The sequence below is a fragment of the Triplophysa dalaica genome, chromosome 21 (genome assembly GCF_015846415.1).
Source record: "Triplophysa dalaica isolate WHDGS20190420 chromosome 21, ASM1584641v1, whole genome shotgun sequence".
Lineage (NCBI taxonomy): Eukaryota > Metazoa > Chordata > Actinopteri > Cypriniformes > Nemacheilidae > Triplophysa > Triplophysa dalaica.
The window spans coordinates 12193337-12220652 of record NC_079562.1 but is presented as its reverse complement, the minus strand read 5'-3'; the positions used below and the strand labels follow the sequence as shown (position 1 = coordinate 12220652).

Genomic DNA, 27316 nt, shown 5'->3' with positions numbered 1-27316 from the left:
ATTTAAACATTTTAAAATGCAGAAGTGACTCCATAGTCAAACGTGGGTTCAATTTCTGGCACATGTAATTTCCCACTTTTGATTCCTCTTTTATAAAAAATACGTTGACCAAAGGCTTATAGGTACATCGTTTTATTTGATTGACACAACTGACATGATATTTCAAACTGAAAGCAGAAGTAAACAAAAGTATAAAAAATACTGCTTGGACATATAGAGCTCTCAGTGAATCATGTAAAAGCTCCCGTGCATGAGTAGGTATTTGAGAAGTACGGCTTGCAAAGTAACATCATTTTCACAGCCACACAATACAGTCTCCCCATTACTCCTGAAGATGTGCCTTTTACCTGCGGGTCAGTTGCCGCCTTCCACAGATACCCGATATCATTCTCGTGTCCGTGTGAGGTGATCATTTTTTCATAAATGCATCGGTGATAAGGCGTTTTCCCCTCACCTGAGAAGTAAACGTGTTCTTGGGGCGAGATGCCCGCTACGATGGCGCAGATACCCATGAAGACGTCATCGATGTACATGGAAGCATTAAGAGATAGGGTGGCCTGATAGATTTTTGCTGCCACGTCTCCGGACACCACGTAACCGGCGCCGGCAGTGTAGTCAGGATAGGACGACCACTGGTACATGTCAAAGGGCATGTAGTATTTACTGCTCTTACTGCGAATGGGAGGCGCTCCCCTGTGCACGTGGCCCACCCAGAAATTGCGCACGTTCTGTCTCTTGAGGTCCTGTAGGTAACGCACCAGATTAGGCATGTGAATGAAAACATCATCATCGGCAGACATCAAAAAGTGGGCGTGTGCGCAGTTATCATGCATCCAGCTGAACTGGAGAAGCAGTTTCACAGTGAGGTTATGGAAGGTGTCGAGAAAGTCCTGTTGAACCAGGTCGCCATGGCTGGTGCTTTCCTTGCGCAAATCCCCTTGCAGGAAACCATTGTCTTTGTGAACTCCCATAGCAAACACAACTTTCACCTCGACACCCAGCTCGCTTCTCATGTACGTTTCGTTGCCCCAGGTGGAACGTATTGCCTGCCTTCTGTTGAAGTTTTCCGGCGAGGATTTCACAAAGAGCAGCAGCAACACATCCTTGTCTTTACAAATGTCCTTTTGATTGAACAAATACGGGAAACTGCTGAACCTCGCCGCGTCCTCCTGGCTGACGCTCAGGCTCTTGTTGATGAAACCGTAGCTGTTGATCAGATAGCGGTAGGAGTACGACTTCACGTGGCTGACCACGTGGTTGTCCACGTGGTCCCAGCAAACCATGAGCACCGACAAGATACAGCACATTGAAATAAGCTGTAGAAAATGCCATTTCCTGATCCGTCTGTGATTTATCAACATTCTGCTAAATTAACAGCTCTCTCTCAAGACGCTCTTGTTAAGTCCAATAATGAGATTCCGATTTACTCCGAATTTCAGATTTTGTTCCATCGCAGGTATCTCAGTGCAGATGAGACTGTCTACCTGAAGCATTGACCTGATACATTTTCTTGGTTTTCTGCGTTTGCACTTTATAAAAATGGTCAAAGTTGCATTCGAAGCAGGAATATACACTTTACTCCATAATGGTAATCTGTGAAGAAAGATGCATGCATATTATAAAACAGTAAAGATATAGGAAGAGGACTTTACCATACAGACCAAAAATAATGAATAAAAAGTCATTTAAATTTTGGGTGATCTACCCCTTTAACTGCAATTTACCTTAAATTTTAAGTAACTTTGATAAGCTGGCATGCTTTAAAACATTGTAGCTAGAACAAACATGTATATAGTATACTATACAGTATATTGTATAAATAAGCAGTCCATATTTACTGTATTATTATTATTACAACTGTGGACAATTAACTCTCCATTTTATTATTATAGCTGTCAATTAAAATGTTCTGTTAGATTACACTGTAAACCCCACCAGAAAATATAATTTTACTTTTTTTCCCACAGATTTTTCATGTGGTTTTTAAAAGAAAATGCCCCAAAATGTACAAGATAAACAGTGAAAACATGTCATTTTTCAGGGAAAAACCTTTATATTACCCTCTATTTTTGGCGCCCCAGCTGCCAGAAAATATCAGTTTTTTAGGGATTTATTTTACAGTAAATCAATATACTTAAAATCCAGACAGTCATGGACTGGATCTGTTTGCTTTTAAAACACCAATTCTCTTTTAACAAATGCTCCCTGTTTACTCTGTTAAGAGAGCTCAAAACCTCACCCATGTGGGGGACCAGGCGAATCCATGTTGTGAATGAAAGCAACGGCTGACTCAGTCTTACATTGAATAAAAGAAGGCTTTAAGCCGCCCGAACGCATTGATCCGCTGAGAGCCGTACAACATTCACAACCATGAAAAAAAGCTCATTCGACAGCAATTTTACTCAAAGGGCACCACGCACAACAATGAAAGCGAGCTCACACGCGGGATCACACACGCACCAAACTACCATCCGTCAGGAATGGCAGAGATCATCTCTCAAACTAGATCACCTGCTCAAACAGTCAGTTGCAGGACAGGCTTTTGTATGATTGTCTACATGGCAATAGTCCACAGTCCTGTGTTTGTTTGTTATTTTGACGAAATGAATGAATGAAAGACATTACGTTTCATTGAATGCAATAATGTACACCACTTCTGAAACCATTTTTTTTTCTCTAGAAATAAATTGCGACACGTTTTCTTACCGTGAAGTAGAATTCAATTCAATGCCTTTGAATCAATTCAAAAATAGTTTCTTAAAATTGTACCCATATGATCCGTTGAAGCACTAAACACTACACTGATATTTTCCTTTACATATTAAATGAATAGAAGAAAAATAACACCATCTCTGCCATGATTTCTCAAACATCAGCACTACTTACAGATCTTACACTACTTACTATCAGAGGTTAAATTTCTTCACATGAATAACAAAGCCTGATTCTCATGTGACCCCTGCGAACCGGTTGCAAAGTTGCTAAGTAATAAAATATAAATAAAATGTATATTTAAAATATATCACACACATATAGTCATGTTTAAAAACTAGAAGTGAAACCCATTAGGAAATAAAAGCCTTGTGTCTCACATTCGGACTCAGTCTTCACAGTCACTCTTTAAATGTAGTATGAGCTCTCTAAAGCTTGACAAACCAACGAAACACTGGCCTGGCTGGCTTGGTGTTTCATATATTTAGCAATGAACGCAACTCCTTGAATACATGTAAAAGAAAAAAATCAAACGGTGTGACTTACCATCCAGACGGCGGCCCATTCAGGTTTAATGTGTGTAACCGTTCAGTTTCCAAGCCCAGGATTTTACTCCCACAGCTCTCTAGAGCAGAACTCTTTGACAGAGTTGGGTGTGTTTCCTGATGGGCGGAGCACATCCCTGTTCAGCTCAGAGCAATTTCAGTTTGTCATATGAACCACACAGCTGTGAAAAGAGAAGCTTCCCCAAATGAGTAGCATGGAATTCAGGTCATATGATAGACACACTGTACCTCAGCACAATGATGTAATTCAGTCTTGGTCTGCGTTAGAGGAGAATTTAGCAGGATAAATTGTGAAAGTAGCTTGCACACTTTTGTTGAAATAGTTGATTTACTAAACTTCCGTTGCAAAGATGTAAGGTAATAATTGGTAACTTGCTGTCTCCAAATGTTTTAAAAACTGTGTCTCAATGTGACATTGTTTGGCATAATTTGCTTAACCACTGCCAGGAGTTGTGGGCGGGCTGTCAATTTGACTAGCCAATAAAAAAAGGAGGGTTGTACTCATTTCATTTTATTCCATCATTGGGAAAGACGTTATTGCAGCATTTTACACATTCACACAAAAACGTCACTTACAGTTGAATTGTTGCACATGGATGGTGAAATTAAGTCTGTATGCTCCTCATTTGAAAGATGATTCAGTGCAGATTTACAGAATACTTGTCATCATCCATTTTAAGCTCATTCCTCTGTATGTATTATAATAATAAAAAGCATTACTGTGTCAACCTCCCCCGGACGAAATGATGTTTTGATTTGAGTGTCCTGCGGTTCATTTTGACACTTTTATCAAATGTCTCGTCACATGAATCTTCTGACTTTTTTTAGCCGATACTGACATTTTTTTTCCATTTCCTCATAGTCACATAATGAATGAACTGATAGAGACGGAGAGGCTGTACGTGGAAGAGTTACAAAGCATCATAGAGGTATGAAACAGGGTGTGAACAAAGACGTAGTATCAAGAAAATAGGTAAAAAATAAGACATGCTAGACATTTGGAGCACAGCTGCTCTTTGAGAATTTGATGCAAGTTAACCAAGACACTTGAAAAATAAAATCTTTGCACATCTGCCCAGAAAAAGCCTTGTGCATGTTTTCTTTAATCGTCTTTAGAGACTTGTCTGTTGTGGCTGAGTGTGATGTGTAAAATAGTACCCCAGCTGTGTATTAGTTTACCAGCAGCATGGTTAGAATTACAGTATTTCAACTGCTGTGGCAAGGCAACTCTGTTGCTCTTTGAAAGCCATAGTTTAACTACCCAAAGATCTGTGCTGAAAGTTAAAATGTAAATGTGTTAAAACAATGTTAATGTGGTGCTTTGAAATGTCTCAATCTGCTAATCTGCAGGGTTACGCGGCAGCCATGGACGACCCTGAACTCATCTATCTCATCCCACCATCACTAGAAAACAAAAAGGACATTCTCTTCGGCAATCTGCCTGAAATCTACCAGTTTCACCAGAAGTAAGTCAATTAAGTTGAACACAAGAGTACTGTACGAGCCCACCACTTGCTCATTCCCGCCAATACCACTCATGGTTAATCCAGACAACTGTTTAGTCTGGTTTCTTCAGCTTTCTCACACAGGAAAGGATTCTATCATCAGTAAAAAAATGAATGATAATATTGCAGGAAAATAAAACGAGAAAATTGAGTTTTGAGATTGTGAAAATCGAACTTGTCCTCATTCAGTGTTTTTTAGAATCCACAAAAGTTGACAAAGCTGTTGTTTGACTGGCCTCATACGCTAACAATTGTTCTTCAAGTTCATTGTCTCTCACGTGCTCACGTGCAGATAGAGTTACAGGGAAGTCCAGAGTTTTAACAATAGCACAATCTACAGCAGCGCCCCCTCGAGCTGTGACACCACCGATGCACAGCATAGGCCGGATCAGTCCTAACCTGATCTTCTGTTTTATGCTCATTGAAACCCAATCTGTCAGTGCATCAGTAATGAAAGGCTTGTCTTTTGTGTTTGTGGTGTATCTGTAAACGTTGCATTGTTTTGCTTGGAGGAGTCGACAGATTCACAGGCTCATTTAAGATGCTATTGTTCAGTAATGTGTAAATTTACCGTAATTCCTCAGAACAAATGAACAATGTGTCATCATTTGCTCAAACGTTCCAAACCAGGAAATCTTTTCTGTTAAACACAAAAGATGTTTAGCAGAATGTAAGCGCAGTTCCACTGAGGGCTTTTAAGACCAAAAAATAAAGCATCATAGTGTTTTTTATTTGTGTGTTTAAGGTCTTCTGAAGTCAGACGACAGTGAGGAACAGATTGTTATTTATGGAAAATATTATCAGCCAAGAGTGGAAGCTTTCCACACTTATTAAACAGAAAAATGATGTGCTTCTTTCCTCCTTTTAAGTTTTGTAGAAGAATCACAGTCAAGAGTTTGGTTATTTGGGTGAACTTCCCTTTTACCTCTGCGTTGGTGAAGCACTTAAAGGGACAGTTCATCTTGTCTTCATTTACTCATCCTCGGGTTATTCCAAGTCTGTATAAATGTCAGAGTTCTCATTTTGGGGTGTTCCTTTAACTTCTGATGTTAAGTGGTGAGAGACGCGACGTTTAAAAAGAACGTCAACCTCATTACAGAGGTCTTTTTTTAGTCTTTTCTCACTATGTGTTCTCCTGCTGACGACCTTTGGCTCGATTCATAAAATACTCTTTCTTCTCACTTTTTGTGTAGGACATTTCTCAAAGAGCTGGAAAACTGTGCAGAAAAGCCAGAATTGGTGGGGAGGTGTTTTTTGAAGCGGGTGAGTCAGCATTCATAGGTTATTTGAGGTAGGTGGTTGCTTGGTAAGTGGAATTTTTACGCTTGTCTCCGTCTGCTGTTACAGAAGGAGGAGTTGCAAATCTATGAGAAGTACTGTCAGAATAAACCACGCTCTGAAGCTTTGTGGCGGCAGTGTGGGGACAGTATGTTTTTCCAGGTGAGGTCTACACTCATCATTTTGAAATGATATCCAGTATGTAAAGGTTTTGCCTGCCTAGTACAAACAGCTCTCTTCAAATTTGCACAAAGTCAAACATAATATTTGTGTGAGGTGTCCTTGGCACGACAAGGTAGCAAGCATTACAAAGACTGACAAGAGACATTTTTCCCAATATTTAGATTCTTTCATCCAGATGGATAGCTCATTTTAAAGACAGATTGTTAGACTCTTTATTCGCTCCGAAATATTTTGTTTTGTCATGAGTACTGGATGTAATTAAACCTGTGATTATTCATGCAGGAATGTCAGAAAAGGTTGGACCACAAGCTTTCTTTAGATGCGTACCTTCTAAAGCCCGTGCAGAGAATCACCAAGTTTCAGCTCATGCTAAAGGTAACTCTTTAAATATTTACAAATAGCACACCTTATTGGCGGAGACTATTTGTACATTCTGCGCCCACCAATGTTTGATTGGAATAGAGAAAGTATACAAACGACACCATTTCAAACAGCAAGGCGTAAGGTGTAAGTCTTCATAGGTTGGCACTGTAGACTGGGGTTCTAAGCTCTCACTGAAAACGCTCTTTTACCCTTTTCTATCACATTACAGATCATAAAGGCATTTGTTTTCAATAAAAGTGATGAGAGACTTAATATTCATATTTTTATTCATAAAGTTAAGGTTTAGGGAAAGAAGGGGGTAGGTGTAAAGGCTTTAATATCTCAACAAGCCATCATTTTAATATTTTTTATAAATATAATGATTTACACTCTGTTATTGTTGCATAATGTTTAAAGCACAGCAAAACTGAGGCAAACACATACACATACATGCATATAATCTACCAATGAAACAACATTTATATATATAATTTTAATTATTAGTCAATATAAATAAACACATGTAAATGTGTTCTAAATATGTACACATGTATGTGTTTATAAATATGAAATTAATATACAATGTACACAGACATATATTATGTAAACACAAACTTTTTTTCTGCATGCGATTAATCGTAATGAAGCATCTGACAGCCCTAGTTTAAAGACTTTAGGTCCATAACACAAGGGAGTCTGTCCACCAAATTGTACTTTAAAGCTTATAATTTAGGCCTGCTTTACCTAACCTGAGAAGCTGAGAATATAAAAATATAAAAAAAAAAGTTAGAAGTTAGAAGTACACCCCCTAAAACAACACACACTATCCTCAATGTACTCATTGTGTATTTTACAGGAGATGTTGAAGTGCAGTAAGAACTCCGAGGGCACAGCTGAGCTGGAGGAAGCTTTGGCCACAATGCTAGACATCATCAAGTCCGTCAATGATTCCATGCATCAGATTGCCATCACTGGTTTTGAGGTTTGCATGATATGATACGATTTCCAATTTCTTAATTTTCAGCGCATGCGCAGTAACGTTTGTTCATGTTGTTAAGATGAAACCATCTATACTGCGTTGGCCCACGACAAAACTGCTCACCTCTTCCTGTACGTTTCCATCTTACAGGGCAATCTGAATGATCTGGGCAAACTGCTGATGCAGGGTTCTTTCAACGTTTGGACGGACCACAAGAAAGGTCACAGTAAAGTGAAGGACCTGGCCCGCTTTAAACCCATGCAACGACATCTCTTTCTCTACAACAAAATGATTTTGTTTTGCAAGAGACGTGAGGAGACATCTGATGCTCATGAGAAATCCCCCTCTTACAGCTTCAAACACTTTTTGAAGGTGAGAGGCCGGTGTTAACCATCACAGTTAAACGCATAAATTAGTGTTAAGATTGTAGATGTCTGGTTAAACAAGTTATCTAGATGCATAGACATCTGGCAAATGGCAGAGGAGAATGCAAACATAACAAAGCCAACGGTTTTTCGATACAAATGTCAAATGCTAAGTATCACCGAGTTTTGCTTTTGAAAAAATGAAAAATGGTTTGTCAACAACTAAGACGTGTGTTTGAGTTAACATGTCTAAAAGAGTAAAATAGTTGATAGCATAGCCTATGAGGCATAAGATATGATGACTGTGTATATGGTCCATTTTATTAGCATTGAGGAATTCAAAAGACTGCAGAACTATCATCAAAGGTAATGAAATGTCGGAAATTTGTCTTTAATGTTCTGTTTAAAATAGCTTATTAAGCATATAAGTAAGCTTCTTACTTATTAAGCCCAATGGGTAAATGTTTTCTCTCTTCTCGGTTTATAAATCCTATACGCTAACATTGTAAGACTTGTATAATAATAATGTTGATTTTGGACTTTATAGCTGATGTAAAACAATACTTGTTTGCAAAGTCTAGTCACACCATGTCATGGTCAGTTTTAATACATTACCATTATATTACATGTTTAGGCAGGCTTTTATGTCAATTTGATTTCTATTTGTTGCTTAGACTGTAGTGGCCTGTTTAATGTTTTATTGGCTTTCCATTGTGGCATGAAATATCTTTTACATTTGTGATTTATTGTGCTATAGAATGGTTTTTGAATCATTGAGTTATGTTGTGTGCTGGGTTTTGTGGTCCGCTCCAGCCCAAAAAGTCCATGGCCACTTTTTAGTTCTAGTCTGCCCCTGTCTAGATGGCCAATGAAGCAGCAATTTGTCAACTATTTGTTTGCAATAAAATTATTTTTGTGTTCAGATTATTTTACATATTTTTGCTTGTTTTTCGACACAATGTATGATTGTGAAAATGATGTACAGTACAGTATATCGGTAGCAGTGTCTCATAAAGTTCAAGCTTCATAGAAGTTTTTAATGTGTTGCAATACAGATGAGTTCAGTGGGAATCACAGAAAACGTAAAGGGAGACATCAAAAAGTTTGAAATCTGGTACAACGGAAGGGAGGAGGTTTACATAATTCAGGTAAGGCACAATGTCAAAGAGTTTTGATTAGTTGCATAACAAACTTGACTTGTTTTAAAGAAGTGTGTCGTTTTTAAAATACTAGTCAGTTTTTAATGAATCTTGTTGTTTCATTTCTGGACGATGAGGGAACTGTTGTCTCATAGCAGAACGACTCCAGTGTGCTTCTGTGTGCTCTTTCAGGCGCCTTCAATGGATGTGAAGAACACGTGGGTTACAGAAATCCGTAAAGTCCTAACAAGCCAGCTGGAAGCTTGCCGAGGTATTTCTTAGCATATTTTACCTCAAGACCGGCACCCCTCCCTTTAGACATTCACTATAAAAAGTAACAAACCAACTTCACACAAAATCAAAGTAATACACACTAAAGGGTGACACGGGAGTGGATTTTCAAACATCTCCCGTCCCACTCCCCCCAAGAAATTCCTGTCCCATCCCAATCCCGCGAAAGTCCCCCACCAACAAATGTCAATCTCTAATACACACAGTTTAACATAGTATTTCCTCAGAATGATTAAACTGTCCGCAAAACAGATACTGTCTATTTGTATTTGACAGAAAAAAAACACTACAGTGATCAACTGCATATTTACATTTTTGATTTTATCACTTCTCTGTAAAGGTATTTGTAACAAAGTTCCAAGTAAACGGGAAGAAGGAAGCGGGAATTGGCTAACATTCAACAAACTTTGAATAAAATAAATCCACCACAAAACGAAAGTAAAATGGTGCCCAAACATAATAAACCATAATATAAAGTCCAGGCCTGGTTTTCTCCCGTCGTACACTCCTGTCGCTCCTCCTTTTATGCTTCCTATCTCCTCTGTGAGAGATGCGAGACCGGTACAACGCGCAGCTGACGCTGCAGAATGTTGCCAACCAAACAACATTGACCCCAATTGACTTCCATCGTTTCAACACAAAATCACTGCGACATTACTTAAAAAAATTAAAATAGTTTTTGAAAAGACACAAGGATGAATAAATGATGGCAGAAGTTTTTGAGTTATTTAATAACCTCTAAATAACCCCACACCTCAAAAAAATGAACTGTCGCAGCTGATAGTTTTACCTAACCCATCCTTGTTCACAGTACATAAAGAATGCAAGTAACTGAACTAACGTAAGTTCTGTCAGCTCTACTGTTGTGTAGTGTTTGACTGGTCAACTTTACATTGTTGCGTAGAATGCAAACATTATTGGACCTATTGTTGACTTGTTAACTTAATATAAAAAAAGGAATTCAATTTACTTCATATTGTTGCGTGGAACCACTTGACGCAGCTTTTTTAAGTAAATTCAACAAATAAATTTTTTGAGTGCAGTCTCTTTCTCTCTCTCACCACACAGAAGCCAGTCAGCTCCATCAAAAGATTACAGAGAACATCTACAATGCTCCCATGAGGTACTCCGGCGTGTGTGTGTGAAAGTGTTTGAATATATGCCTGGATGCATTTTCATGCTTATTTGCATCAGTTTTCCCTACTGTGTTTTCTTTACCGGCTTTTGTTTGCTTTATGTTACTACCTGACAGAAACATTCGCAAAACCGCCCTTCGGCAATCCGACTCATCCAGTCCTGAAACGGGTTACAGACGCGGTGACACAGGACCCAATATGCGTCAGAAACGAGGTGAGATTCATGATGCTTTTTATAAGCACTCATTCAGTGTCAATCAAGCAGTCCGAGCCTGTGGCTAATCACTGTTGTGTGTCTTCCTCAAGAAGAAAATAAGTGTTCCAAAATGAAAATGTAGTCATATTTACTCATCGTAATGTTGCTCCAAGCCCATATGCTGCTAGTGAAACACAAAAGGGGGATTTGAAGAAATTAGAACAGCGTGTTTTCATTCAAACCAGAGGAACTGGTTGTAACAGTCGGATTTGTCATCGGGTCAGTCTTACAGACAATTTTGTTAATGAAGACAGTATACAAATTAGTCATAAATCAGTTGTTATGTCTAAAACAATGTCTGGATGGGACCTGTGTGATGCAACAAGACACATCATCCAGTGTGGACAACATTTAAAATTATAATGGGTTCTAATGTGTTCTATTGTCTTTTGTCGCATCCGGTGTAGACACGTTGCAACATGGTAACTTATATTCTCGTATTATTGCCTCCCTGAGATGAATCACGTTATTGTTTTCCTCATTCACTTCACTTTGGATAGAAGCATTTATAGCAAATGTAAATTATTCGAGTCAAGGGTCAGATATGGGCAATTCTATGCAAATGTCAATCTTAAAATGTAAAGTTTTTATCAAAGGTTTTCTGCACACTCAAGTCAGATTTGAGTATTTGATGATTTGTATGCCCATGTGAGGTCTTTCTTAAAGTTTTTAAAGCGTTTTTGTGTTTTTAAAGCATTTTTTTTCATATCAGGTAAAAGCAAATTGTCACATCCACACGGGACATATTCCTTATAGATGGGCACATGAAAATTATAATATAAGTAGAGCCATCCCTTCTCCATTTGATGGGTATTATTGCTTCTGGTTTGCACATTTTAATTCTTAGAAATCCTACAAAGAATTGTGGCTCTCAAAAACGTGTGTTCTTTTTTGCATAAGATAAATATGTCATTCATAACGCGTGATTTTCCCCTCTTTTAAAATAAAAAACTCAAGCATAGACTGATTTTCTTTTCATGTTTGGACTCTCTCATCAGGGGTTTAGTAAAATAACATATGGTTCAAAATATATGAGATAAATACATTCGCTATGAATTTATATGTCAAGTTTTGACAAAAAAAGTTACATCCATAATGCTGGAATTGCCAATTGTTGGCAATGAACAGTTATTTGAAAAAGTGTGCAGTGGGTGTGTATATAACAATTAGGTGCATTATCCTCAATTAGAGACAATTGTTAATCATGTTTAATTGGTTAATGGAACGAACATTTTAATGCTTCATTTGCTTTGAAGAGATGTGAACACAAAATTGTGTTATGACTCTTTAGTTCAGATCAGACATTTCAACTTTGTCGGACACAAACTGCTCTCCTGCACTTTACGGTGTGTGTTGCGGTCGGGTTAGACAGGAGGGGTGATTTGGGGTAAATGTTGCTCTGTTTGGGGTGATAAGGGCTCATATTGCTGGTTTTGAGTGAGTAAAGGATTCTGACAGGTATTCAGTTCCTCTAAGGATAGACAACCTCCCGGCTTTGATCAAGCGTTCCTGTACACTGTAAACAAATAATCAAACAGATTAAGTAATGTAAACTTAATTTTATAAAAATTTGTTCTTCTTACTTAAATATTTTATGTTCCTGAAACACTTTTTTACTTTTGAATAAAGTATAATGATTATTTTTGAACAACTTTACTAAAAACATTTTTACTCCTTGTTCAATTTAATTAATATAAACAAGTTAATTCAACACAATTGGTCAAGAAGGATTTCCAATTCCCAACATGCTTTTCGTCAGACTGCATTAGGAGAGTAAATACAAAAAAAAGATGTATTTACATGTTTTTAGTAAAGTGAAAGAGTTGTTAGTTTTTAATGTTCACTTCTTTTAGATATTTAGAAGAGTTTGACATATTTTTCAGTTTTGTCGGTACCATTGTTTAGAAGAGTGGTGCATGTGCTTAGGATCTGGGAAGCTACACTTGACCTTTAACATGTGTTATGATACCAGTGAGCAGTAACTGTGCTAATGCCAGTTCTGAGATCAGTCTCGTCTTGCTAATTTTGGGTTGCATAAGTCTAAGTGTTTGATTTATGCATATTAAGACTAAGAAATATGTAAAATAAAAAAACGAAATAATTAAGTTTAGTTAACTTTAAAATGCAATTTTGGTGTAGTTATCCATCCATCCATCCATTTTCTACCGCTTATCCGAACTACCTCGGGTCACGGGGAGCCTGCGCCTATCTCAGGAGTCATCGGGCATCAAGGCTGGTGTAGTTATGATCAATGTAATTTCATTAAAAGGATAAATTAAATATTTAAGTCGCACTTGCAAAGATTTGGTAAGAACTTTAATTTAACAGTTATCAAAGTTTGAAAGTTCTGCTTACTTAAACAAAGGACATACAGTACAAACATACAATGTTTGAGTATTTTTATGGTTTCATAGCTTCAGTAGTAGGTAATAAAGTAAGGCTTTCTGACTGCAAGTGAAGTACTTTCATAGAGGCCTTGTCTTTCACAGTTTATTGTGTTTTTTTAAATTATTTTTGAGTTCCTGTATCAATATTCTCATCAACCACCCCCTTACCCTTTTATTTGAATATTGATTTGGGTAAGGCATATGTTTCACAGGTAGGAATGTTTATCTAGGAACAAGTGTGTGTGTGTCTGTGTGTGTTTGTGTGGGTGTGTGTGTGGGTGGGTGACAAATTTAATTTTGCATTTGTGGTGTCTAAATGTCAATAATACATATTTTTTATTTTTATTATAAGGGGATCATCAAAAAACATTTTTAGTAGGCTTATATTGAGTTTTAATTGTATAACAGATATTTAAATATATACCCGGAGATAATAATAATAAATAATAATAAAAATTACTTCTTAAAGGTACAGTTCACCCAGAAATGAAAATTCTGTCATCATTTACTCAACTTCGAGTTTTTCCAAATCTGTATGAATTTCGTTGTTCTGATGAACACAGAGGAAGATATTTGGAAGAATGCTTGTAACCAAACAGTTCTTATACACCATTGACAACCATAGTAGGAAAAATTCCTTTATATGTTGAACACAAAATAAGATATTTTGAAGAATGTAGGACAGCAATCAGTTCTGGGTCACTTTTGACTACCATTGTCATTTTTCGTATTATGGTAGTCAATGGGGTCTAAAAAACTGTTGGGTCACAAGCATTCGTCCAAATATCTTTCTCTGTGTTCAACCAAAAAAAGATATGGGTTTGGAACAACTAGAGAGTGAGTAATTCATGACAGAATTTTCCTTTTTTGGGTGAACTGTCCCTTTACACATCAATGCCTATTATTCTTGATGAAAATCCTCAAGGTACTTCAAATTTTTCGCGTTCCCAGCATGGTTTGCTTGATTAAGTGCATCATTGAAGTTGTTAATCTTATGAAAAGAATCGTGTCAATTTAGTTATTACTTTGGAATTACAAGTGGAATATATTAAAATCTCTGTTACACAGCTCCTCACGGCAACAGAACCGAAACTTTGTAATAATCTCTCCTTTTATGCTAAACATCTATCAGATTCTGTATAATTGATATCAAAACAAATGAGCACAAATAGTTGATTGATGTCCGTTGTAGGCCTACTATTTATTATTCACATATGTGTGTGTAGGGATCAGTCAGTAAATTAACCTTCTTTGTTGGGCATTTAACAATGATCGCATTTAAAAATGTGAAGTGTAAGAGGAGATGTGGCATCTGTTTGTGCTTTGGTGAAATACACCGGTGTCTTTTGAACCAGTGTCTATGAACGTGGAGATATGAGTTTTGTTAAATAATAGAACAAAACCAGCATATTTGGACAGATGCTGGTTATGCTTACCTTATTCTCCATCACAAATGCTGTCTAAACTATTCTTTCAGGACAGACCCATATCTCTCTTGATTTCTCCCTCTTGTGTCCGTAATCCCTCCCTATGTCCTATATAGTGTACTATATGATGACAGCCAGTGTGTACTCTGTGCAAATCCTTGCTAAACAATAACATTTCCAATAAAGTGCACTTGTTATATTAATAATGCATTTACAGCCACTTAAAACAATTAAGAGATTATTTTATAAATTTTATAGTATGTGGTCATTCCAACAGTCATTCCAAGTCATCCAACAGCAATGTGAAAGACTGGCAGCATGACAAGACTCATGAAAACTGTGATTCAATTCCTAAGTACATGTACAAATATTACTGTTGTATTGCTTAAAAGTGAATATGAACTTTTTTGGGGGGAAGGAATATGACATTATATAAATAAAAATGATCATTTTAATTTAACACATATAGCCGATTCAGAAAAGCTGAAAATACTTTCGAACTGGTCTCTTAATTTTTCCGCGGCTGTAGATGTGTACATTACACAGTCATTCATTTTAAATTACCCATAATGCAAAGCTTTTTTGTGCATTGATGGGTTTTTAAGAACAAAATGGTACCAATGTATCATTCATTGATCGATTAATTCAATCTAATGCAAAGTATTTTATCTTTCTTGTAGATATTACAGAAATTTGTACATAAATATATACAGTTATTTTTCTTTACACATAAAACACATAAAATGTTTACAAATATAAATTAAATACAAAAGAGAAAAATAAACAGAAATTAGATTATTAGATTATGTACAACATAATTTTACATCAATATTTTTTTAAACGTGCATGTAAGATTAAGAACACATAATATGTCAAAGATTTTTATATTTACACCAGCATCCACATTTTTAAAAGCCCTTTGGCATATACTGTAAGAAACAGTGCTTTCAAATACAGCATCGTTCTCTTTTCTCCGCCTTTCATCTCATCCTCCAGACTTCATACCTGTTGCTTTAACCGCAGTCCTTTCCTCCTCTCCTCTTATAGCCGACGCTTCGGCCAGCATCGGTAAAGAGCGCAGTGCTCTCGCTAGAAAGCGCTTCACCTTACAGGGCCTGTCAAACCGCAGGTCTCTCCCCGCAGGTAAAGGCACAGCATCTTGACTCCTCTCTGTTTGGACTCATCCATTATCTCATCCCGATGTGTTCCTGTTGTCCCACTGTGAAAATTAACCATCACTACTTTCTTTCCATCGTCACGCAAACCCCTTGTGTCTTTTGTTCAGATACGAGCGCTCTGTCATTGTTACACTTTTAAACTCTCAAAGAAATGTGAAATAAGTAAATGTCATAACATTTCTTCTGGCATTTTCAAAACAGTATTTATATTTTTAATTCATGGACGCCCTTAATTTTGTATGGCCTAAAAAAGCAGCCATGCATATATTTGGTAAAGTTGTTTCTTTTTTTCCTTGACCTTATGATGCAGAGTCTTTTTGTAAACTGTGTAAGTTATACAAGGGAAGCAAAATTTAAACATTTAAATAAAAATTGAACTATTGTGTCAATTTCCCTTACCTAACCAACTAACAGTCTACTCATGGATTATTTTACATTGCGGTGAACAAACAGAGAAACTTGACTTTCAGAAGATGAATGCTAGTGGGAAGTGTGAGCCAGCCTCAAACTTACATTACCTAAATGAACACTGGAGCTCAACATGTACACTAACCAATAAGAAACATACATTCAAAATAAAAAAATGTATCATTTTTTTAAATGTGATAAAAGAAAACTACTTAGTTTTTAAACTAAGAAAAGAACAGACAGACTATCTTATAATTTCCTTCATGCGGTTTCTTCCCACACATCCTGTATGTGACTCATTCTATATCTTAAGCTTTTTTTTTCACTAACATTCTACTCATTATTAACCCCTGCTGCCTTCTGCTACAGAATCTGTGCCTAAAGAAACAGAGGTCACGCGCCGCTTCTCTTTAGCATCAACCATCAGCTCTGCCACTGCACCGCGCACTAAAGGTACCAAAAATAACATCTGCTTTTGCCTGCATGATGCTTTTATTTACAATCAAGATGCCACGATTTAAGAATCAGAATAAACCTGAAAATACAATGTAAAAACTAATGAATCAATTATTTTGATGTGTTGGACTATATGAGTGCTGGGATGTTAACATCATTAAATCCTACTAGAATAATCCCCAAAACACACGACACAAAGGAAATTTTAATCCTTTATTAACATTTATCAAGGATTTCTTAACCCGCCAGTGTTTTTTTATTGTTTTGATCGTCACAAAATGTTCATGCCCCTTGGAATATATTTCTATCAGTATGTGAACAATACGGTTATATGTAAATCTGAGAACAGAGATTCTGCTTTCAAACAAACAAAAACCTTTTCTTTAAATGTCCTTTTTATCTCTGATTTTTTTATTAAAAAAACATTCTGAACCAAAAGTGCAAATTGTGTTTGTATCTGTAGGTGCTGTACTCTTCCAGATGTGTAACAGCACCCCCTGCTGTACACTGTAAAATACACTTTTAAATACAGCAATATTCTGCTAGATGGTGCAGCAGAAATAAAAACATAAAATAAAATATTTAGAAAAGTACATTTGAGTAAACTTACACTTCTAAATGTGCATTTTAGTTCTGTAATTTAAGTTTTTTTTATCATTAATTTAAATGTGGAAATACTATAAATTAAAACAAAATTACAGTTTTACTGAGTAAACAGTAAAAAGATGGACAGCAAAAAAACTCGAGTTGTTCCAAATCTGTATGAATTTCTTTGTTCTGACGAACACAGAGAAAGATATTTGGAAGAATCTGTTTGGTTATAAGCATTCTTTCTTTTAATGGTATACAGTCACAGTAACACATAGTGTAGAGATTCAGACAAGATAACAACTTCACTTCCAGAACATGCATTGCAAAACTTACCCCAGTTTGCACGGCTCCGGTGGTTGTAAACCACAAAAATCTAACAACAGATAACTTGCAGTATGTCAAAAAATTCTCATAACCTCTTCACACTTAATCAGTCCTTAAAAAGCAGTAACATAACATATTTTATTAATCAAGCATCGACGTTGTATAAAAAGTACTGTTACTTTTGACATTTCTACCTCCTTCATTACATCCCTGCGAAATGGACGAAATCAAACTTGCACTTCACAGCAAATGAATCCGCTAAAAAACATGAAGGGACAGATGCACTGAATAATAAATACTGACTCTTGATAAGCTGACATTTGGGATGTGGCGTGACATTTCGAAGCGTTGCCCCGCTGCGCAGCTTTAAGAATGCGAATGAGAATCTGAATTTACACGAGCCTTTTGTTTCTCGTGGCCTCATTATTCTCTTTTTAACGTGACAAAGATTATTGTGATTATTAATCTCGGGTGGGTATGTTGCGTTAAATGGGAGAAGTTTCATTTCTACAAAGGCATTCTAAATAATGAATTTCTTGTGCTTAGCTCCTCTGTCATCCAGCCTTAAAAGCAAAAGACACCAAATCAAGAGTGACCCCACACCGTTTGGCTATGAAGGTACCGCATGGACAGCTTGGCATGATGCATGCTCAACAAGTCATTTTGTGTGTGTGTTTTTGAATCCATTTTTCTTTATTGTAAGTTGCCAGGTGGTTTGCATTCAAAGCAGGACATCATTTTCAGTTATCCTAGAAATATTTGAAGCTCAGTGCCTTGTTTTTGGGCACCGTGGCGGGAGAGAAGAGTTAGTTTGCCTCTACGAATCTGAACCATTAGGCATTTTGTGCTTCTTTTGTTCATCTTTGATTTCATGTGTTGTTGCTTGAGCTTTGGTATCAATTGAAGTGTTCACTTTCTATTATGTACCATCAAGAAAACACCTTACCCCTTGCCTTGTGAATTTGTGTTGTGCCCTTCTTTCATTGTATTTTATGTTGTTGGGATGTGGTTGCATATATGCGTTTTTAGGTTTATGGTGAGTCATGTCTTGGGTTTGCTTTTGCCATTTGATTTTGTTATATTTTTGCACGCTGTTGTCAGATTTACTTGCTACCAATAAGGAGATGCTTGATAGCCCACGTGAATTTTCTCACAGACACCATGCGAGGTGCACTTCCCGTTGAGAACAAAACTAAAGGTACCGCGGGTACCAAGCCCCCCGTGCCGAGGTCCGCTTCCCAACCAGGTAATTAAATGAAAAGATACAGCGACATGCCAATCATACTTTTCTCGGATCACTCAGGTGTTTGGTCTAATTTGCATTCTTTATATCAATATTTTGTCATGCGGCAGATTCAAGCTATACGCTATTCCCGGAGGACCTCTGCTCATCTGTGATGTGGTGTTCTCTGAGTTATTTTAACTTGTGTTTATTGTTTTCCAGGATGGAATCAACGGCGGCTGCCCTCAATGGACGCAGAGGATTTCGAGACCATCCCATCGAGCGCTGAAGAACTCTCCATTTCATCCGATGGAGAAGACGAAAGCCACAATAAAAATGTGTGTCTCTTGAACTACAACGTTTCCAAATGAACACTTATAGGAGAAAATGTGTGGCACCTTTAATATTGTCTCTTTGATACTTGTCTTTGGAGGCCTAAGAGGCTTACAATTAACACTTAAAGAAGGCCAGATTATCGAAACGCCCAAGCAGTCTTCTCTATTCAAAATCCTCCTGCTTAAAATTTAAAGAGGGGGGATCTGCTTTGGTGAAACGTCTGATTTATGCAAGGCAACGTCGGAACCTCTTTAACAGTGGCCAGGGGGAATTACATTTAACTTCGCATACATAGTATTTACCACCAGAGGGCGCTGTTGAATAATTAAATGATAAGACTTGAGCTATTGACTTAGGTTCGCACCTAAAGGTAATTCAAAGGGTACTAAAGTAGGTCCGGGGGATGCTTTGGAATGATAGGTCAAATAATAATACAAAACTCATTAAAAAACCTAATGTTTATTAAATGCCATGTGACTAATATCTCTGGAGTCACAAAACAATGACAATATCTCATATTATATAAAATATTTACATTATATTGTCCAATACATTTGTGCTTTTGAATTCCTATCAATGGAAAGCCAATTATTTTCGGCACTTAAATGATGTAGTTGCAGCAGCAATGGCTAACCAGCCCAACCTCTACTGTATTTTAAACCTTATGCATACGGTTACTACCACCAAAGGGCGTCATTACAAACCCACTGCAATGAATCCTATCGTTTCGCATTTCTCGTAATCGTAACTACTGGTGCCATGACCCTAAACTAAATCAACCCCCTCTCTCTTCTGTGTCTCTCTATCTTAAGGGGGAACATGATCAATATCAGGTGCAGCTGACGTACGAGTCAGGTACCGCTCAGGATCTCTCTGTGGAGGCGGGTGATTTAGTACAATTCCTAGAAGAGTCAGAAAACGGCCACTGGTGAGTAATGAAGTGACCATCCAGATGCATTGCTGCAGGCTCACTCGCACACACATTCAGGAAGACTTTACTAAAGACCCAACACTCCGTAACCCCACTCTCATGTAGCTTTATTTGATTTAGAGATATGTGTCAGTGTTAGATTATTATTTTAAAGAAGTGATTGTGGCTTCATGTCTTTAAATTTTGAAATAGTTTAGTGATAGATGTGAGTTTTTCAAGGTCTTTACAAGATTTTTGTGAAGTGCCTTACAGAGCACTAAATACTGTACCTTTTCATCTACCCAAATTTTAAAAAGAAATGAAAACTACTCTCATACATATTTAAGCTTTGAAACTGTCAAAGGAGCTTTTTAGGTCTTGAGTTTCTGCTTTGCGAACTGTTTTAAACATTTTTATAAATTCTTTTTAAAACATTTGCAGGCTTTCACAGTGTGCATTTATAATGCTTTGATATGAGCTAACGTTTAATGTTTGCACCACGAGCCACAGGACATCATTTAAAATGCCAGGAATGCCAAGACCATGGGTTAGATTCCCATGATGAACTATTTCCTCAAGTCTTGTAAATTTCCCTAAATAAAAGAATCTGCTGAATGCATTAATGTAAATGTGATTTACTGTAAATGTCAAAAGCAGAAATGCCTATTCCCACAATTTTTGAAATATGAAACGCAATGCTTCCACAACTGATATAGATTAACTTCCCCTTCCTCTACTACACAAAAGTACCTGAAGTACCACATTTTTGACTTTCTGGTTGTGCCCTGTTTGAGCCACAGCTAAATTGCTGTAAAACCTAACCATGATAACCTAGAACTTTACATGTTACTCAACTTACCAGAAACACACATTCTTCCAACCTTCTTGTTGGTCCAGGATTAACATTTCTATTTTTGGAATTGAGAATAATGAAATCTTCTTCTTGTAAAACTGTCATTAGTATTTTCTCTTGAGGTAAACAGTGGGAAACCAATCTAGAAACGACTTGGTTTAAATGTATTTAAATTTTTGGTGTAATGTTGCATGGACTCCAAGGAGACAAACAAATTATGTTGATGGATATTTTTATACTTTAACATCATTTACAATTTTATCACATCCAACTGCCAAAAAGCATCAAAATCACAGTTTAAAATATATGAATGTCATTGCATTTCATCATCTCAGTCTAACCATCAAGTTATACTGGTGATTTCAAAACTTTTCAAAGTATTTTTACCAACTGGTCCCATTTGGGGAAGTCATTTTTATGGATGTAGAAAGTGAGTATCCCTCAAGTTAAAGTGGTCAAATGGCGCGAATACGTGTTTTTCCGAGACTTTGGTGTGTTCTAAGTTGGCCATGCATGTATTAGACACATAAAATTGCAAAAATTAAAGTGTGGGAACAAAAGATGCATTCTGTCTAAAAGTGAATGCTCTCCCAGACCTGCCTGAAACGCCTTGTGTAACCACACCCCCTCACTACTTCAGTTCATTGTATGATTTGACTAAGACAGCCCAAATGTATACGCATGTAAGCTGGACGTACCTGTCAGTACAATTGCTTTGGAACCTGTTGTTCCAAATAAGGTATGAGGCGTTACATTTCCGTCACACGCTTGCAGTATTCAACCAATGACTACGCACCGGTTAACTGGCCAATCATAGCGCACCTCGCTTTTCAGAGCGATTTGCTTTGTAAAAAATCTGCGCGTTGCTGAGAGGCGGAGCAAAGAGGAGATACAACATTCGGTATGTGGAAAATACAGCCTTTTTTAACCTTAAATCGTGTATCATTGCATTTCATCTAAAACAAACGATGATATTCATTTTAGCTGTGTCATATGACCCTTTAAATACTAAAGGGTTAGTTCACAGAAATAAAAATTCCGTCATCATTTATTCACCCTCACATCATTCCAAACCTGTGTGACTCTTTCATTTGTGAAACTAATGAATACAATGTCAAGTCAATATGGGCCAATGTTGTTTGGTTGCCAACATTCTTAAAAATATCTTCTTTTGTGTTATGCCAAAGAAAGAAAGTCATACAGGTTTGGAATGACATGTGGGTGTATAAAATGACAGAATTCAATTCTAATTGGTATGTTATTTCATTATCTATGCAGTGACATTCAGACATTGTAAATGTGACCGAAGTGCACAAATTGGCACTCAATACTATCAGAGAGGCGACGAATCAGTTTCAAAGGAGGTTCAGAAAAATACAGCTAGAACAGGATTGCAAATGTAAAGATTAGAGAATACACAAGTAAAAAAAATGTAAATTGTAAATTGGTAAATTGTGTATATATTCACAGTTTTAGCATATGCACAAATGAGTCTGTAACTGTCTAAGTGTCTTCCAAATGCAAATACAAATGCATTGAAACCTGTAACCTCTTATCTTATGTGTGATAATTCAAATCAACGAGTCACCCATTCATTTAACACTTTTACTCTGAATTTGCAATACTATCCGCTCTGAGCTCTCGGTTCGATAGATGAACCTCATGTTCTGTCATGTTCTAGGCTAGTCAAGAGCCTTAGAACTCAGAAGACAGGGCTGGTGCCACCCACTGTCCTGCAATCCACAGTAGAGGGACTAGACCTTTACACTAAATCTGGTACTCTCTCACACCCATCACAGGAAGAGCATCCCAAGGGCATGACTGACATCATCATTCTGGACATATGAAACTTAATCCAAACTGATGTTCTCCGTAAACATTTCTCATAGACATAGGGTGCATCTCAGTCAGCTCTTTCTAGATCTGTTTTTCACCCAATTTGAATTTGGCTTTGTCACGCAAAAATGTAAATTCTGTCATTATTACTCACCCTCATGTCATTTCAAATTTGTATGACTTTCGTTCTTTCGATTGCAGAACATAAAAGAGGATATTTTGAAGAATGTTGGTACAAACAGCATTGGCCTTCGTTGCCTAGAGACAAAAGATGTCTCAAAATATTTTCAAGCTAAACTTTTATTATAGAAAATGGTCCAGGTACCTAACCTTTGTGGCATTGGCATAATATTCTGAAAATGTGTTGATTGTATTATTTTAAGTGTGTTATGTTATGTGTTGTCTGGATGTGTTTTTTTATTATTATATATATTTTTTATTCCAGTATGATTTAACTATAGCCAGTTTGTGACCATGAAGCTGTAACCGGGAAGCAAGTTGGGAGGGGTATGAATGGGACCAAAGTGGATTCTGTATAAATTTATTGTATCATATTTCTTTTAGAGACTCATATGAGAATCAATAAAATTGTTAATTTGTAAAATATCTTCTTTTGTGTTCAAGTGACATGAGGGTGGAAAAAATATGTTGTTGTGGTGAACTATCCCTTTAGGGAACTGATGGAGATGTGCTCGTATTAACTACATTGAGTTCACTTCCACAGCAATGCATTAAAATGCAGGTCCATTTTGACCTTTGATGTCACTCAGTCTCTTCCCGCTTCAACACCTGCATTACACGTGAATGCAAACAAGATTTGAGACACATTGGCAAGATCTTGGTCAGTAGAAGGCAAGGCTGTCTCTGCTTTGTTTAGGAGGCGTGCATGATGACATCATCTTACAGACATGCATGGAACTTCATTCTGTGAAACCTTGACATTCTCACGATGCCACATCTTGTTTGTCTGGTTGTCTTAAACTCTCAGGATAACATGCTGCTGCCTGTATTTCCTCAAAGCTTTAACTAAAGGCCGAGCTAACTGAATACCGTGTTTGTATATGCTTTTCATATTGCGCTTAAAGCCTCAACACCTGGAAGGAACAAACACTACGTATGTCATGCCATTGAAAAAGACATAAAGCATGATTGTCTTTCAAGGTTCCAGTTTTCGCACAACTTTTTGGATGTTGCACTTGCCCTGACTGGTTTTGTTCGCCACCTGTTTCCCGAGACACGTGCAGCGCGAGAGGGTTTGTGAGGTCACTAATGCACGTTTCTTGTCGTTCTCTCTTTCAGATATTTTCAGTGACCTCTGCACTGCTGCTCTCACCGATACAGAGAAAGACAGTGCTGGGCCGGATCCCATTCAGGACAGCAGACTTGCGTGCTGAACAGACGTTTGCATTCCTTTGTGCCACGCTTATATGCATCTCTGATGTCTGATGACAGCTCAATATCACTGATACTCTTGTAATGCAACATATAAATCTACTCTAGTGGAAGAGTAAACTCTGCTGCTATGTGACCGCTCTGATTGACCAATCAGAATGCACACTCTGATGAATCTGACCAATCAGAATGGATTCCGGTATTTTACTGGCCTTCTACACAAAGCCTTTCTCCAGCTGCTGATGTGACATCTTCATAAGACATTCAGCGTTCAGCCTGTGCTTTCACTCTGCTGCCTTAGCAGCAAACACAGGGGCAGGTTTTGAGGAGAAAAACGGCAAAGGACCTTTGTGAAAACTGGCTTTTATGCAATATGATACGTGCCCCGTGCTTGCTCAAACACCAGAGGTGGCCATCTGAAAACACTGAAACTGGTCCTGCTGAAACTTCCACTGAAATGCTTCAATATGCTTTTGTTTGTTTTGTTGTCTAATGCCTGTTTGCTTATGATACAATTGGTCTGAAACACAGCACTTTTAAAGAATAAACCTTTTCTTTTGGTTATGTACAATATTTATACTCTCTTTTTATATTTCGTATTGGTCTGTTAAGCTTCATTCCTCTTTGATCCTCTTCAAATATTTGCCGTAACTTGATATTCATCTCTGTTGTGGTCTTCTTGTTCTATATAAATTATCTTGGAACCGCACCCTAATTCTTTCCAACTTCAGAGGAGACTCTTGTTTTTATATGGATTTCTGAAAATATGATCACACAGATGTACTGTAAAAGAATCCTGTTATTTTATAGTATTGCTCCTGAATGTTGTTTGTTCATATAAGAGAATTTAATACAAAAATCTGAAGTACTGTAAACCACCTGTTCAAAAGACTGGACAGCAGTTTGACGGTGAATGTAGTAATAATGCCAAATGTTTTTTTTCAGTACAATGTCAGTATTTGCAATGACAATTTAAACACGATTCAGGCTGTAATTTCCAATATCCAGACTTATCACCATGATTGTTTTGAGTTTCCTTGTTTGTTTGTAAATATAAGCACAAACATTTAATATTGAATGCTGATGTGATAATTAGTAGTATCACAACATTTTGTTCATGCATATGTGCATATTTTGCTACACCTATGGACATATTACAGCTGATGTGAATATGTATTACAAATATGTACATTTTCAAATAAATAATTAAATGCATTAATTGGAATAATTGTTTGTGTATTTGCTTCTTTTTAGAATATATAACTTCAATCAAGAATTGTAAATCTTTAATTTGTCAGTATGTACAGCCGCAGAATAAGAGACCTTTCAAAGCCCATTTTCAGTTTTTCTGAACATATTATTTGTGGGTATGAGTTAAGATAAAATGTATAATTTTTTGTTGCATTCTGTAAACTACTAACAATATTTCTACCAAACTCCAAATAAAACTATTGTTTCTGATTGCATTTATTTTCAGAAAATGAACTGGAGAAACAGGTCAAAATAACAGAAAAGATGCTCCGTATTTCTCAGACCTCAGATACTACAAAGAAAACAAATTCATGTTCACTTTTAAGCAATATAACATCAATATTTTTACATGTGAAATTCTTTGTGGTGGATTTTTCACAGTTTTCATGAGTCTTGTCATGTTGTCAGTATTTCACATTGCTGTTGGGCGACTTTGTCACTCTTGAGGTTTGATTTTTCAGAAATTCAACAGACTGGAATGGCCACAATACATTTCGAAATGCTGAATTAATAAAACATTTGAATGGTCTCTTATTGTTTTCTTCGGCTGTGCATGTGAAAAAAATCATTGCAGAGCACCCGTGCTTTTTATTTATAAACTTGATCTAGTAAGACATTTGAAGGCTTAAATCTTTTTTAATTTCATGTGTCTTGATGTCATTGTATTCTCTTGCACTCTTTACACCCTTTTTTTGCAGTACATACACCAAAAAAGAAATAAGACCAATTTTATTATATTTTTAAACAATAATCAATCATTTTGCTTACATATTTTGTATATTTAATTGCCTATATGATGAAAACATCAATGTGATGTTGTGAACCGGGTAGAGGAGGTGTTTATCTCTGCCACATGGACATTTAACCCATGCATGCCAGGAGAACAGCCTGTGAGACACAGAGGCTGGAATGCTTGACTGGGCTATGTTCTACAGAAGATGTCTTTCAAACGCCCAAACTCCTGAGGGACTGCAGAAGGAGAAAGCAGAAGAGAGGGGAGAGAGCAGGGCACAAAGATCCAGAGAGATGTGACGAGCATTGAGAAACACATTTGCACTCGAGCAGACTTTACCGTGTCCTTCAGTCTGGCTTCAACCATTCAAAACCCTGAAGACACCTGAACATCTATTTATCATGAATCTTTGCCCTCTGAAACAAGACAGGGCAGAAGAGACGACTTTGTTGGCGGCTCTCATTGAAAAGGGAATGATCTTTTTAACACTTGTCTCATTTTGTTCATTAAAAGTAGTTAATGGCGTATAACAACATCAGAGGAGGATGACCGGCTTTGTCTTATAGTGTTCAGATCAATGATAAGTTTTAAAATCTCACGAAAGATCGTTTAAGACATGAATTATTGAAAAAAATCTAATTCAGGCATTTACATAAATATATTCAAAATGAGGATCAAATGACACGATAACCATAGTTTTTAAAGTAAGTACTCCAGTTAATGCAGCTAAAATTGTAATAGTATTTTTTTTCACTTTATACAATATGACATTTCAAAGCAGCTTACAGTGAATATAATTAGTGATTAAAATAACATATATTAATATGAATGAAAATAATCATGAATGACAACCATGTCACTCGCCAGTGCCTGTGATATTTTGAATTAAACGAGGGTTGCCACGGTAACGTTACGTAAGCTTTAACACTGGTTTTACCCAGAGCTCTAGTTTTAGACACTACAGGCGAATAAAAACTATAACAACTGAAACATATTACTAAATACAAAACTCTTCTTTTAGCGTTAAATCAAAGATTACATTGCAGAATTATCTTCACTGCGTCTTTTGTTTATTTAGTCATAAATCATCTCTCATACATGACTGACTGCGCACAGCGCGCATTGCTGTTTGAATCCAAAAGCCAATCAGCAACGCCGCCACGGAACTTCCGCCGAGCTCTTCACTTTCAGCCAATCAACACTCACCTCTCATGTTTGCCTGCGTTTTTGAATTCCGAG

The 27316-nt window shown here is 36.9% G+C and overlaps 2 protein-coding genes across 9 annotated transcripts in view; one reads left to right on the top strand and one right to left on the bottom strand.

Annotated features, from left to right (window-relative positions):
* The window catches only part of mcf2l2 (MCF.2 cell line derived transforming sequence-like 2), a 55604-nt gene extending 30292 nt beyond the window's left edge, over positions 1–25312 (top strand). For 3 of the 8 annotated variants that reach the window (XM_056734297.1, XM_056734296.1, XM_056734298.1), the window contains exons 16-34: positions 4141–4207; positions 4629–4744; positions 5977–6046; positions 6131–6223; positions 6527–6619; positions 7464–7589; positions 7737–7958; positions 9007–9099; positions 9283–9361; positions 10450–10504; positions 10634–10731; positions 15635–15730; positions 16543–16626; positions 18091–18162; positions 18701–18790; positions 18989–19104; positions 19915–20030; positions 22547–22641; positions 24001–25312. In XM_056734297.1, the coding sequence (XP_056590275.1) occupies positions 4141–4207; positions 4629–4744; positions 5977–6046; positions 6131–6223; positions 6527–6619; positions 7464–7589; positions 7737–7958; positions 9007–9099; positions 9283–9361; positions 10450–10504; positions 10634–10731; positions 15635–15730; positions 16543–16626; positions 18091–18162; positions 18701–18790; positions 18989–19104; positions 19915–20030; positions 22547–22641; positions 24001–24095 (1876 nt within the window). In that variant the 3' untranslated portion in view covers positions 24096–25312. Of the gene's footprint in view, positions 1–4140; positions 4208–4628; positions 4745–5976; positions 6047–6130; positions 6224–6526; positions 6620–7463; positions 7590–7736; positions 7959–9006; positions 9100–9282; positions 9362–10449; positions 10505–10633; positions 10732–15634; positions 15731–16542; positions 16627–18090; positions 18163–18645; positions 19105–19914; positions 20035–22546; positions 22642–24000 lie in introns of those variants that run through there. The other 5 variants (XM_056734301.1, XM_056734299.1, XM_056734300.1 and 2 more) reach the window with 5 other exon arrangements.
* b3gnt5a (UDP-GlcNAc:betaGal beta-1,3-N-acetylglucosaminyltransferase 5a) lies at positions 92–3416 on the bottom strand. The gene is made up of 2 exons (XM_056734303.1): positions 3259–3416; positions 92–1593 (listed from the first exon to the last, which is right to left on the bottom strand). Exon 2 carries the CDS (start codon positions 1359–1361, stop codon positions 231–233), a length of 1131 nt encoding a protein of 376 aa, XP_056590281.1. The 5' UTR covers positions 1362–1593; positions 3259–3416; the 3' UTR covers positions 92–230.
* Positions 25313–27316: the final 2004 nt, after the last annotated feature.

Bases quoted from the DNA above. Each gene is read 5' to 3' on its own strand.
- b3gnt5a (XM_056734303.1), bottom strand. From the start codon at position 1,361: ATGTTGATAAATCACAGACGGATCAGGAAATGGCATTTTCTACAGCTT.